Consider the following 14,883-nt stretch of genomic DNA (forward strand, 5'->3'; position numbering starts at 1 on the left):
AGTTTCTGCCTTTTGTCTATTATGAGCAATGCTGCTCTGTACATGTGTGTGCCAGTTTTTGCCTGGACGTGTGTTTTCATTTCTCTTGGGTAGATACTTAGGAGTGGAACTGCAGGACCTACAGTGACTCTGTGTTTCACCATTTGAGGAACTGACAGACTGTTTTACAAAACAGCTGCACCATTTCACATTTGCAGTATCTACTGTTTTTACAGTAGGAAAGATAAGTGGATGAGGAGAAAATCACAATGCAGAGAGCTGACAACCTGACTGTGACATCACAGTAGCACAGGAAATGGCACTGGCGGAGACACACCTGGCTTAGGGACCTTATTGCCCTAGCAAATCAAAGGCTTCTAATTTCCTGTGTCCTTTTTTTGTCCTTGTCTCTAACACCCTTTAAAATGAGAGCCTCAGCCGTCCTGCTGGGTCTCCACACTGCCCTCTAAGGGCTGCCTGGCCAAACTGCAGAGCTGCCGAAGCCCTTATTCAAGGAGGGAGAGCCTACATCCTGTCGTGGGCGGCTCCTGGTGGAAAAGCGACCTCAGTGTGGGCTAGGACCTGCTTCCAGACATGCCCAGCTGAATCCTTACCCACGCTGAGGCTCTGTCTTAAAGGCCTCTACATCAGGCTTCACCAGCTCCCTGTTAATTGAAATAGGAGCACCCTTTTCCTGGCGCTGACGTTCTCCAAATGTTTTCCATGTGGGTTCCATGTAATCCTCACTACCCCCTATTATCCCCATTTTACAGATGAGGAAAACTGAGGAGTAGAGGTTGGAGCCGTGCTCCCAGGTCCCGTGGTGTGTGCCTGAACCCACTTTCACTTTCAAGCCGATTGTTAAACTTCCGTTGATGTCATGGTGGTAGCTTGAAATTGGCCAGAAGGGGAGTATTTACACCACAGAATTAGGGCAAACGCTACACACCAGAGCTTTTCCTCCCAGGAGAGCTGCTGGTCAGGCGTTTCTCAGCACACCCCTGACAGCGTCACACTGACGGGGAGTGGTGCAATGGTGCCGCCAGGATTTAGACCCTGGTCCGCCTGACCCCTGGGTCTGTTACACTCTGCTTCTTCCATCACTGGTCCAGGTTTAGAAGTCTCACTGCCCCAACGCCTAACCCAGCAGTCCTCCACATGCACTGCTCGTTGGAATTCTACAGGGAGTTTGCAAAAATCCTGATGCCCAGGCGGCACCCCAGACCAATTCAAGCAGAATCTCCAGGGGTGGGGCCCCGGCATCAGCATTTGTAAAGCTCCCTAGGAGAGTCCAGTGTGCGGCCAGGACTGAGAACCTGCCCTCCTCTGTGTCAAGGCAGACCTTTTGTTCCAGAGGTGCCAAATAGCCAGTCTGCACACACTCAGGAGAGCTGAGCCCCAGCAGCCATGGTTGGTCACCTCCCTCGAGGTCAGTAGCCTCTGGACATTATTTCATGTCCTGGGGCCCTTCTCAGTGAGTCAGACCTGCCTCTTGCCCCGAGATTCTGAGGAGCGGGGCACCGCCCTTCATTCCACGAGATGGGTGGTCCAGACCATGGGGCCCTTTGGCCGGATCCTGGGGCAGGATGGGGAGATGGCTTATGTCCAGCAGCCAGGAGCCCCAGCAGTGTCTCCGCAGAGCATGGGGCTTGGGTCCTGTCCCATTCCGCTTACCCCGAGAGTGCAAGGAGACCGCGGGGCTGCTTAGCAGGTGGGTCCAGGACAAGAGGGGAGGTCCACGTGGTGGCTGCGTGGTGATTGTTTGCTGGTGGTTGCTTTTATTTCTTTTGGGGGACGTGGAGGGAAAATCAGTTGTGCTCAGACCCTTTTCTGAAAGGGAAAGACTTCATGTCCAAAGGGAGCATTGTGAGTCAAATGCAGAAAGCCTCATAATTTCAAGTCACTCGTGATAGCATTGATATTTTTCCCACGTGGAAGCTCAGCCATTCATATGTGCTATTTAACATGTAACATGTATGTGACCTGTGCTGCTCCTATCACAGGCCCTTTCAATTGTCCCCAGGCTGAATCAGAAGACAGTTATACAAGTCATGGCCACACACATTTCAGAAGCTTGCTACATACACATGAAACCATCCAAATTGTAGCTCCACTTATAAAAACATTAAAAACACTTGAAGAGGAATTCACGGGGTAACTGTGTGCCTATCATCTTGACTACTTCACATTTAGTATTGGAAGCAAGCAAGTGACATGGGACCCATTTTAGTTCCCTAACTGGCCGTGGAACATAAGATTAATAAAAAGCACTTCCGCTGGTGGCTGACTCACCCCATTACAGAGGGACGTCTCTAATCTGACTTCCTTCCCTTGCTCGGCGAGACAGCTCCGGAACAGATCTGGTGTTTAATTTCTAAAGAACAGACTCTCGACCTCGTTTTCCCGGAGTCAGAAGGGGCCAACCAAGAATCACGGGGCGCAGTAAACCACTCAGCCAGCGCTGGCTGCAGCCCCATAGCCTGGGGCAGCCCACCTCCTCCTGGGCTGATGAGTCAACTTCACATGTTGAGTTGGCTCCGTGAGACGCTTGCGTTCAGGAACTGTTATGGAATCGGCCCTGTAATTTTCTTCTACAGTTCTCTCCTCCGGAAGGAAAAATAAACATACAACCCTCAGTTACAAATTTTAATTAATTCCTGTTTTGCTGTAGCCAAGAAAGACTTTGCTTTTTTTCCAAGGCAGACAGATGCTCACGTGCCCAACCAAGTCTTAATTACGTCTACGGAAAGGGGTCGCCTTTTAACCTTCTGAGATGCTACACCATTTACACGTGACAGTTAAAGCTCATGTGAGCCCAGTAACTGGGACCACTGAAACTATACAATTTCCATTTCATCTCCATGCCCTGCCTTTGTCCGTTCTCTGTGGAAGTTTGAATTGGTGGTGAAAAGATTAAAGAGGAAGACAGCAAGAAAAAGATAATGAAGCCCATTGTTAGAACAGATACCCACGCCATCGTCAGCAGACTTTTATTGAGCCATTACTATGTGCAAGGAACTATGGATAAAAAAGGATTAAGACACAACCCTTACCCTTCATGTTTATGAGCTGGTTAAGGAACAAGATACGTAAGAAAGGCAAAGAACAATGTGAAGTGGGATATTGGTGCCAGTCACCTGACACAGTGGAAGTTGCTACGGAAGTCTGGAGGGAGGGACTAGAATGAGTACTCAGCCTGCCTCTGATGAATGACCAGGCTGGGCAAGGTAGTAAATGCCAGAAGAAACCAGGCTGTGGGAAGGAGTTACTTGCCATCTGTCCATTTTGCTCCTCATCTACTCTGAACTCATAGAAAATAGCTACAGGCCTAGGGAAAAAAATAGCTATTTTTGAAGTTTAAGGCCACCCAAACATACATTTTTTTAGTTATTAGGATCAGGAATGCTACAGTAGTCATTCTGCTCCTTGATCCCTTTCTTTACCTGGAATGTCATACAACTCTAAACAGATACAAGGAAAAATAGAGCTCCTGAAGGTAAGAGGCGTGTTTAAAGAAGAAGTAAGAGCATGAGAACTCATACCTGGGGACTGCTTCCTGCCACCTGCCCAGCCAAGGATGGGCAGGTGGCAAACGATATCACTGGTGCCGCTCGCAGCCTCAGGCAGCCCATCTCATCTTTCCCCTGGCAATAGATTTCTGTTTCACTTCCGCCCGATGGGGCACAGTTGACGACAAGCTGCATCAGCGCTTCGCTGAGCTATGTTTCTATTAGCAGATTGTTCGTGGCCAGGGCTATGCCTGAGATCATTAAGTCGGATGCACTGCAGCTTTGTCAAGCTGAGATGCTGAGGGTGCAGCCCGGGGCTCCTGTCTGCCTCTGAGGGAATCGCGTGTCGCTCTCTGCCAGGCTCTGGTGTCATCACTAGGCATCTGTGCCTCTTGACAAGGTGCCATTGTAGCAGGAGGGACAAGATTTTAGATGACCTCCCTGGCCCTCGTTAGGTTCTGTCAGTCACCAGAATATGCTGGCTTGTCTTTTTCTCCTGCTCAGCTAATGCCCGGGCTGTCACCAATGATAACTCTTCACAAGAGGAGGAAGGCGGCTGAGTCAGGAGCCTAAGGTACCAACAGCATCTCATCATCCCCAATAAAAGGAATTCAGGGCAGATTTCTGATTTTGTAAAATTCTGTTTTTACTGTTCATAACGGAACAACCCAGAATTACAAGTTCAACATCAAATGGAGGAAATGTTTAGGAATAAATATTTGGTGCAAAAATCCAGGAAACAATACAATCTACGTACAACATGATCTTTTGTGTGTGAATACGTGTGCATAAAAGAATATTGGAAGGGGCTTCCCTGGTGGCGCAGTGGTTGGGGGTCCGCCTGCCAATGCAGGGGACACGGGTTCGTACCCCGGTCCGGGAGGATCCCACATGCCGCAGAGCAGCTGGGCCCGTGAGCCATGGCCCCTGAGCCTGCGCGTCCGGAGCCTGTGCTCCACAGCGGGAGAGGCCACAATAGTGAGAGGCCCGCGTACCGCAAAAAAAAAAAAAAAGAATATTGGAAGGAAATGCATCAAAATTTAGCTCTAGGTAATGAAAAGAGAGAAGTTTTTAAAAATTATTTCCTACCTTTTCTAAGTTTTCTACAGTGAGCTTGCATTCTTTTTATACTCAGAATAAATATTCCACAGTGTATGAGTGTGCTCGGGTTGCTATAACGAAAACCACAGACTGGTTAAACAACAGAAATTTATTTTCTCACAATTCTGGAGTCTGGAAGTCCAAGATCAAGGTGTTGGCAGGGTTGGTTTCTTCTGAGGCCTCTCTCTGTGGCTTGTGGACGGCCACTTTCTCCCTGTGTCCCCACATGGTCGTCCCTCTGTGTCTGTCTGTGTCTAATCTCTTCCTCTTATAAGGGCACCAGTCCTATTGGATTAGGATTCACTCTAATGACCTCATTTTAATCAATTCTTGAAAGGCCTTCTTTCCTAATTCAGTCACATCCTAACGTGCTAGGGGTAAGGGCTTCAACATCTGAATTTTGGAGGGGACACAACTGAGCCCACAGCACACGGTACTGTCAGAACTGACCCTCCCCATGCCCAAGCCGCATCCAAATGCAGGAGAAGGATGAGAACCCATAACTTGTCCTGAGCTTGGTGACCCCTGTCTACTCAGGAAAGGCCGAGGGGAATGGCAAGATGCACATCACCCTCTGTGACTTCATCGTGCCCTGGGATACCCTGAGCACCACCCAGAAGAAGAGCCTGAACCACAGGTACCAGATGGGCTGTGAGTGCAAGGTAAGCCACCACCACCTCCTCCCAGGCTTCACCTCATCACCACCTCCTCCAGGTGGGTGGACTGCTGGGATTTGATCCCTGGCTTTCCTGGGCCTCTCAGTCCACGGAGTCCCAACTTAGGACAGGGCTCTGGGGAGGTGTGGCCTACCCACAAGTGAGAATGTCCGGCCAGGGACATTTGGGAGGTAAGGGGAATCTGACCATGTGGCCTGTAGCTTCTAGGAAGGAAGCCTTCTAGGAGGAGGAGTTTTGTGGGGAGAACATGGTCCTAGGAGTATCTTTCTACAAATGTACAAGTGCAGAGAATTGTGTGCCTTGTGAAAGAGTGTCCCGGGTGCTATGCTTTTGCCAACATACCAGCCATTTCCATGCATGGGTCCGTGTAAATGTGGGGTCTGTGTGCTGAAGCCCCAGCCCCTCTTCTTAAAAGCGGCCCAGAGGTTGCACCAAGCACAGTTACAGCGGCGCTAATGCTTAGAAACAGCCATAAAAGGTGAGATCTCCTCCACGGCTGCGCAGGCTCCCATCCTGTTGTCTCCTAACACATCAGCACTGCCCCTCCCCCAGCCCCAGCACAGGATGCGAGTCTGGATCCAGAAGATGCTGGCCCAGGGCAGCCCTGTGCAGGCTGCAGGGATTGGCCTATGCCGGTTGGTGCTGCTTGTGCAGCCCTCCTGCCCATCCTGGTAGATGGGCCCTCCTGTCCTTAGCTCGTTCAGAACGTGAATTCCGACCTATAGCTACACGTAAGTCCAGCAAACTCCTCTGTGCCTAACATGAAGTTAAGAAGCAAGTTCCTCCTTTTTCTTTGCTTGGCCTGAAGGTGTTCACCTTCCTGTGAACTCAGGTTCTTTTGCCAAAATGCTACTTGCCGATCCCCTCTAAACCCATGCGTGCTTGGGAGCAAGACAACGTCCTTTTAATTTGATTTTAACCTATCCAGTAGATTCAAGACCCTTTATTGTTATTATTGTTATACTCCCAGGAGGGCAGGGCTGAGCTGAAGCCAGTTTGTCATGCTCAGAGAAGGTAGACCAGATGGCGCAAAGTGGAGGAGCATTTGCAGTAGCTGGGGGTGCAGAGACAGTGTACTGTCCCGCCTTGGGCAGGCTGCCTACTACCATTTGGAGAGTATGGGGCTCAGGAAAGGCTACTGATGGAGCAGGTTGGACTCCAGTCCCAGCTCCCTCCCTTCCTGGTGCACTCAACTTGGTCATTCATTCTGCAAACTGCCCTTGAGCACCTTCGCCAGGTGCATTGCCAGGTTCTGGAGATGCCCCCATGAGTGGCCTTGGTCCCGAACTGAATCCACCTCTGCGTCCCCCTTCCTAGATCACGCGCTGCCCCATGATCCCGTGCTACATCTCCTCTCCGGACGAGTGCCTCTGGATGGACTGGGTCACGGAGAAGAACATCAACGGGCACCAGGCCAAGTTCTTCGCCTGCATCAAGAGAAGCGACGGCTCCTGTGCATGGTACCGTGGAGCGGCACCCCCCAAGCAGGAGTTTCTGGACATCGAGGACCCGTAAGCAGGCCACCAGCACCCCTGTGGCCAATTGAAAGCCTCCAAGAGTTCAGACTGGTCCAGCTCCGACATCCCTTCCTGGAAACAGCATGAATAAAACAGTCATCCAAGTGGGTCTAAATTAGTGTGATTCTCCTCCCCACCCCCGTTTTCCTTTTCAACATCGTTGTGGGTCTGGAGGCAGAGGTGGGTCCCATACCCCACCCGCCAGCCTGGACACTGCGCAACTCGTTCTCCCATCCTTGAGCGCGCGCGGGGGCAGGACGCTCGGGCTTCCCTCCCAGGCCCAGCCTTGGCACTGTCACAAACGCTGAGCAGGCAGCACTTAAGGGTCCCCCAGCCTGGTCAGGGCAGAGCCTGGAAGTGTGCATTTTGCAGAAACTTTTGAGGGTCGTTGCCAGACTGTGTAGCAGGCCTACCAGGTCCCTTTCCTCTTGAGAGGGGCATGTCCCTCAGTTCCTGCAGCTTCCACCTCTGGCCCCAGGGTGGCAGCCCCTGCCCCTTGTAAGTGCCCTGTACCCCCGCAGACTCCCCCGTGCCCACCACGGACTCCCAGTACCTGTGACTTCTGTGTGTCTGGGAGCAGCCCTGGACCGGTGGCTTGCTCTTGATGGAGCCCCAGTTAATCGTATTAATCTGCAGAATTCCATCGGGAGCCTCCCTCCCAGGCCTCGTAGCGATGCGGGGACAACGAGCTTCAGCTCCAGCCAAGTCCTTTGATTCCCATCCCTGGCCCCCAACACACACCCCAGCCCTTGGCGGAACCTGCCACGTTCTGCCCTGGGGCAGACATTTGCGGGGGCGGGGCTTGGCTGCCCTTGTAGTTCCTTCCTGAGCTGCTGAGGCCCCTCGCTCCCTGCTTCTCTTTCTGGCCTCCGGCATCTAGGTGGAGGGGCACCAATTTGTTTGGCGAGGGGTTGTGTGTGGCTGGTGGCATGAGCTGGCTGTGCCGTCTGCACATCCTGAGGACATCAAAAGCTGGGTCCCGCTCTGTCCCCCAACACGCCTCAGAGGCCCCCAAGCAGGTGCCAGAGGTTTAGAGTATGACCTCCCTCAAAGACTGACCGTCACTGTGCCATGCGGGGGTTCCCGAGAGTGAAGTTAACGAAGCGTAGAATGAAGTCCTCCCCAGGGAAGGACGGATTTTGGAGGGAGGTGGCGTCAGTAAAATTCTCATTGCTTTCTGGGCCTCCAGGACTCTGTGGCCAGCTTTAAGAGACATTCTTCTAAAGATGAATTTTTAGAGAATATGTGAACCCAAATTACAGGTGTACCCACCTCTGCTTATATTTCTTGTATTACGAAGATCTCTCAGTTAAGAAAGATCATAGGGAACTAGGGAACCTATCTGTTCCCTAAAGGTGATTTCCTGATGCCAGTAAAATGGGAGTTAGCAGAGGCAGAAATTTCTCAGTAACAGTAAAGATAATCTCTTTTTTCTTCCCACTTGTGTTCTAAAGATAAACTGTTCTGAGTTTATCATGCACACTATGCAAACACACACAGTGAAACTGAAGTCTGTCAGCCTGGGAGTGGTCCTTCTGCAGAATTCTTCCAAAGTCATCTTCTAAGCCTGCTCTATTCTGCGGTGACCCCAAAGCACCTGTAAGGCTCCTGACCCCCCCCACCCACCAGTGGCATGCAGCCCCCATGCCTACCCGGGACCTGGTCAGCACAGATTTTGATGACTCCCTTTCTAGGGCAGACTAGGGGACTCTCCAGGAATCCGGCCCGCTCCAAGGGCGTCTTCATGCTGTACAGTGATAGAAAGTTTGTAAGATGTCATAATGGACCAGTCCTTGTGATTTCAGTATATACGAGAACACCAGACCCTCCAATCAGTATAACACCCCACCCCCGTCTGCTTCCTGTACGGTGTTATCATATGTAACATTTACTCCTGTTTCTGCTGATTTTTTTTAATGTGTTGGTTTGTTTCTGACATCAGTTGTAATCATTCCTGTGCTGTGTTTTTTATTACCCTTGGTAGGGGTTAGACTCGCACCTTTTTTTTTCAAAGGTTTCTGCATCGTGGGAGCATTGGACCCAGAGTGGAAATGGCGCGGTAGCTAGCCTATGATGGTGATTCCTTCAGACCTTTTCTTCAGTTCCTTGAGTATCGTTGATTTTCCGTCTCCCATCTTTTGTTCTCCAGTTCCAATTACTACAAAGCAAAGAATCTTTGAGTAGGTTGGTTCTAAAAGATGGCCTTTATATTCAGTCTACGCACATCAGTCTTGTAGCCATGCTGAGCAGAAAAAAAAAGTCAAGATGAAGTACCTGGTGGTGGCCGAGAGAAGCCACTCAAATACCCTCAACAGTAAATAATTGCCATATATATATAGTTTAAGAAGGCTCTCCATTCAGCATTGTTTAATTTATATGTTATGTTCTAAGCACTGCTCTTCCCTCCCTCTATTCTTGTCTTCTGCAAGCAACTCAAAATATTTAAAATAAAGTTTACATTGTAGTTATTTCCAAATCTTTGCTTGATAAGTATTAAGAAATATCGGACTTGCCGCCGTAATTTAAAGCTTTGTTGATCTTGTTCGTTTTTGTTTGGATTTTTTTGTTTTTTTTTTTACTTTTGGGGCAATGTGATTTTGCTGGAATATGAAGTCTGAGACCTTCCTGTGCTGGGAACACGTGAGAGTTGTTGAAAGTCGACAAGCAGACAGCGCATGTCTCCGATGCCTTGTGTCATTCTCGAGTGACCGCTCGGTCCGTGGACAATAAACAGTATTATCAACGAGAACGCTGGCTATCTCTGTGTGGTCTTGTCCGACGTTCCGAGCTGCCGCTTTCTAGATTAGGAACACGGGAGGATGCGGGTTGGTTTATCCCCTGAGAAGCAGGCCTGGGTGCTTAGAGGCCTATGTGGGATGTGGCAGAGTGGGGCAGATGACAGTGAATATGGCTTCTTAAACTGGCCAAGAGGCAGGACGGGGCCCCTTCATTCAGCACATACTTCTTCCTTTCTGTTATGGAGCACTTCACACACACACACACACACACTCACACATGAAAGCAGAGCCCTGCAACCATCTTGCATCGTCCACAATGAACCCACCGTCTTTCTTCTCTGCCTGCACCCACTCCCCCAACCACCCTGCCCGAGATTATCAGGAAGGGAAGATTCCAGATGTCAAACAGTTTTATCTGTAAATGTTTCAGTACATATCTCTAAAAAAACAAGAACTATCCTTTTAGTATTTATTTTTTGATTTGGCTGCGCCAGGTCTTAGTTGCGGCACATGGGATCTTTAGTTGTGGCGTGTGGGATCTAGTTCCCTGACCAGGGATTGAACCCGGGCCCCCTGCATTGGGAGCGTGGAGTCTTAGCCACTGGACCACCAGGGAAGTCCCAAAAATACTGAAATACTTTTATCACACCTTGAATACATAATTAGAATCCATGAATGTCTTGGAAGATCTAGTCAGTGTTCAGACATCTCTGATGGTCTCGTAAATGCTTTTTCATAGTTTGTTGTTTTGAATCAGGATCCAAATAAGGTCCATACATTGCAGTCGCTCCCTCAAGTCCCCTCCCCTACCCCCCTGCCCTCCTGCCCTCCTGCCCCCCTTCTCTCCCCCTCAAGCTGGGAAAAATGGTCCCATCATCATTCTTTTTTTTAACTTATTTATTTGTTTGTTTGTTTATTTATTTTTGGCTGTGTTGGGTCTTCATTGCTGCGCGCGGGCTTTCTCTAGTTGCTGTGAGCGGGGGCTACTCTTCGTTGCGGTACACGGGCTTCTCATTGCGGTGGCTTCTCGTGTTGCGGAGCACAGGCTCTAGGCGCAGGCGCTTCAGTAGTTGTGGCGTGCAGGCTCAGTAGTTGTGGCTCACAGGCTCTAGAGCGCAGGCTCAGTAGTTGTGGCGCATGGGCTTAGTTGCTCCGCAGCATGTATCGAACCAGGTATCGAACCCGTGTCCCCTGCATTGGCAGGCGGATTCTTAACCACTGCGCTGCCAGGGAAGTCCCCCCATCATCATTTAAACTTTAACAGAGTCTCATATCACTGCGAGTCACCATATGAAAGTCCGTTCATAGTATGTTCAAACACGTGACCACCTTCTGGCCCACTTGTAGAATTTGTTATTCCAGGGACAAGCTGGAAGATTCATGTTTGCCATTTTCTGTAGCAGATCCCTAATCAGCAAGAACAAACTCATAGCTGCCTCATGAGGCAGTAAAGAGTTAGTGAGACAAAGCATTAAATGCCATCCACTGCAGAAATATCTGGATTGTTTTTTCCATATGATGAGATCTATGGGGGAAATGGTTCAGAGGCATATTAGAATAATATTGAATAATACAAACACTTTCTGTGTCATACAGATGACCTTACTTGGCATTGGTGCCCGTCCCAACCTGCAGACCACATTTGGGGTCTTAACACTAACGTTTCATTCATTTTATGTATTTAGGTCAAATGTGACTTTTTAAAAACACTTCTTGTGGAAATTTTCCAACATAGAAACACAGAGAATGACAAAACGAACTCCATGCGCTCACGATCCGGTTTCAACAATTTTCCCAGTTTTCTTGATCTTTGCAGGCAGTTTTAAATCAGTCTGAAGACCCACATATGGGGTAGCCAGATTGTTAGGGATTCCACCAGACACCACTGTTTCCCCCTCAGCCTTGCTCATTCTGTGAAAGAAAAGCAATGGGGGCAACTGAGGACAACCTGCTCTCTGGCCGGAACCCCAACAGACACATGTGGGTTCAAAGTGGAAACACAGCAGCAGCCTCTGCAGGATCCAGTTCGCGAGACCACGATCGGGGGTGGGGTGGGGTGGGGTTGGGGGACAGGGCAGCAGTAGAAGAACCATCAGGGCTGGTGAAAATCCTTCAGACGTTTGAGGGGCACTATCTTTTCCCTCCTAATTATTCCTGGATCTGTTTATCTGATCTAACTTAAAATCAAACCAAGATGGTGGAGCTGCAATATTTCCGTAAGGTCAGCTTTATCCTAACAGCGACGTGCTGTTGCCATGGTTTTACATTAAGACTTTCAAGTTCACGGACAGGTCTATCTCTGGCCTTGGGTTCAAGCTTCAAGCCAACCCACAGCTCACCCTGTCACAGGCAGTTGCCTTGAATCATCTCGCAGTGAAAGGCAGTGCTTTGATTTGGGGAATCATTTAGCTCTAATAGCTTTTTTTCCTCCAAGAAACAAGAAACAGTGAGAGGCCCGCGTACCGAAAAAAAAAAAAAAAAAGAATAAAATTCAATTATCTGGAAAATTCATCCCTATGTGCTTTCTCTTCCAAACCAGGACACTTCTGAGAAAGAAAGTGGGTGCTATTAACAATTAGTAGTATCAAGAGGTGAACAGCAGCACTGCCCTGGGCAAACTGCTATGCAGCATCACCCTGTCATTATGGGACATCTTCCAACCACACAAGGTATATCAAACCCCCTCTGCTGTATTCCCACTTGCTAGGGTTCATCCTCAGATGCAGCATGCCCACAACCCTGGGGCCCGAAAGCCTTATCCTACCTTCCTGTGATCTGAGAGCAAAGGTGTACCAGCTAAGGCAGCTCTGGATACCGTAGCAATGAGCCCAATATCCCAGGGACTCACACAAAGGAGTTTATTTCTTGCCAAGACCAATGGGGATGTTTGGTGGGTGCCCTCCATGGCTGATTCAGGACCTGGGTTCTTTCCCTCAGTGCCCTTCACCACCTTCTGGAGCCTTAGAGTCCTTGGTTTTCAGCCAGAAAGAGGAGGGAAGAGGAGAGGAGGCACCATAGATTCTTAGCCTCTCTGGCTTGGGGGTGACATCTACCACCTCCTCTCCCAGGTACTAGACAGACTGAGTCACCATTCAACCATTCAACACCATTCAACAGGCAGCTTCGGGCCAAGGCCCCTCGGCCTCTACCCACCTGCTTCCCAGGCAGGCCCAGACATGGCAAGGAGAAGTCTAGGTGGGCCTACAGTGTGTTCCCTGGGCAGTGCTGGGGGCGGAGGGCTCAAAAGCAAGGTGGTGCCAGGACTTAAAAGGCAGAGTCTTGAACACTCTTGAAAAGTTTGTATAATCTAGTCCTGAGGCCAAAAAGATGCAAGCAATGCTTTGAGGACAGTAACAGAGCTGTGCAAAGTGCCACTGTGCTACAAAGAAAAAACCAGAGCCACCTGAGGGGAAAGGAGCAGATCAAACCAAGCCCAGCAGCAGGAGTAACACCCAGACGGATCAAGTGAGAGGCCTTGTGGGGGAGTTTGGGGGAGGCAGGCGGGTGTGCAGAGAGGTGTTATGAGAGCCGTGGGGATGGGGGATCTCACGGCTTCCATAAGGATTCAAGCAGGATTTCAGTATTAGCAGGTGGGGAAAGCTGCCCTCAAACACACAGGGAAAGTACACACCTGTGGCATTTACGCTGGGTGAGTTTTCTTAGAGAGGAAGCTTTGTCTGGGAGGGGAAGGAAGAGGCAGGCAAGTGGCCACAGCCAACACAGGGATTTAAGGCCAGCACAGGGATTTAAGGCCAGCACAGGGATTTAAGGTCCATTGGCTACTTTTTGGCCAAACCACCAAACACAGGCCCAATTCCATTGCAGCCCATCTGCATGCAGGGGAAAGAAGGCCTAAAACAAAACTCTGGGAGCCCTGCCATGTGGCTTTTCCTTGGTGCATTCAACCAGACCCGGGTTTGGGTCTAATCTGGCAGTTTCTAGAAACTGGAAATTGTTAGGGTTGTGTAGGCCCAGCAGCAGCGGCTCATAAGAACCAAAACTCACAATGGCTGACGTAAAAGTCAGAAGAACAATGATTACTTTACAGTTAGAAATGTGACATAGGTCCTTCCAGAAATTAGCTTAAATCTTTGGTCATCTACAGGCTGTGAAACCGGGGGAGGGGTCCAGTCCCTTTTACCTCAACCTCCAAAGTAAGGAGCCCCCAAGTGACTTCTGGGCAACAATACTGTTGCTTTGTTAATGCACCTTTTTTAAGGTAAGTTCTAATTTGATTTATTTTGGTTACAGCTTTATTTTTTTTTAATTGAGAATACTTTATTTTTTCATCTTCAGTGTTTCTCCAGTTTTCTCTTTCAGGATTTAGAGATTATTCAATTGTCTCATCTCTAGCACTTTTTTTTTTTTTTTTTTTTTTTTTTGCGGTACGCGGGCCTCTCACTGTTGTGGCCTCTCCCGTTGCGGAGCACAGGCTCCGGACGCGCAGGCTCAGCGGCCATGGCTCACGGGCCCAGCCGCTCCGCAGCATGTGGATCTTCCTGGACCGGGGCACGAGCCCGTGTCCCTGCATCGGCAGGCAGACTCTCAACCACTGCGCCACCAGGCAAGCCCTCATCTCTAGCATTTTATTTGCCATTTAGTTGGATTTCACATTTATCCAGTGTACCTCCAGCACACCGGTCCAGGGACACACCAATGAAATGAGACATGGTGGGGGAGGGAGCAGAAGTCCAGAGAACATTCCAATTGAATGTATAAGTGCAATGTGCAGACAGCCCAAGGCAACACCAACCTAATGGCAGGGATGGAGGAATCCAGGAAGACCACTTGGAGGAAGTGGCACCAGAGGAGGTGGTTGAAGGACAAGTGGGAAAGGGAATTTTAGGCCAAAGACCAACCTGAGCCTGGAGTAGAGACAGCCTGATTGGGGCCTGGGGGGCACTTGGACTTAGCTCTGCTGAAGGATGCAGGGCAGGGAATGGCTGGGGAGGAGAGGAAAAGGCAGGCAAAAGCCAGCCCCTGGGAGGCTATTAGAGACCATGTGAAGGAGCTTGGCTTTCCCATCGGCAGGAGGCAGGGGGAGGGGTGGACAGGAAAGGGTTTCAGACAGGAGTGAAATAGGTTCAGGTGGGCCTCTTAAATATATTATTCTGTTTGGCAGTTTGAGCAATGGACTTGGCTCTTTTCCAGTAATGCAGGAGAGAGTGGAGAGCGGCTTTACTTGGGTGATTGGACTGAGGGGAGGGAATGGCTTGAGGAATATTTGGAAAGTAAAATTAGCAAAATTTGTTGAGAATTTACACGGGGTGAGGGAGAGAGGGGGAATCCAGGATGCGGCCAGGCAGGTGATTGTTGGGGTTACTGTCTGCATGAGTCCAGGTCCAAACAGGAACACCAAAAC

At 49.7% G+C, this 14,883-nt stretch overlaps 1 protein-coding gene across 1 annotated transcript in view; it reads left to right on the forward strand.

The window, feature by feature from the left end:
- The window catches only part of TIMP2 (TIMP metallopeptidase inhibitor 2), a 50,843-nt gene extending 41,311 nt beyond the window's left edge, over positions 1-9,532 (forward strand). Inside the window, exons 4-5 of the mRNA XM_060083000.1 lie at positions 5,127-5,251; positions 6,584-9,532. Coding sequence (XP_059938983.1) covers positions 5,127-5,251; positions 6,584-6,781 — 323 coding nt within the window. The 3' untranslated portion in view covers positions 6,782-9,532. The remainder of the gene's footprint in view (positions 1-5,126; positions 5,252-6,583) is intronic.
- The last annotated feature ends 5,351 nt before the right edge of the window (positions 9,533-14,883 follow it).

This window comes from Mesoplodon densirostris, chromosome 18, assembly GCF_025265405.1.
Source record: "Mesoplodon densirostris isolate mMesDen1 chromosome 18, mMesDen1 primary haplotype, whole genome shotgun sequence".
NCBI classification, from domain to species: domain Eukaryota; kingdom Metazoa; phylum Chordata; class Mammalia; order Artiodactyla; family Ziphiidae; genus Mesoplodon; species Mesoplodon densirostris.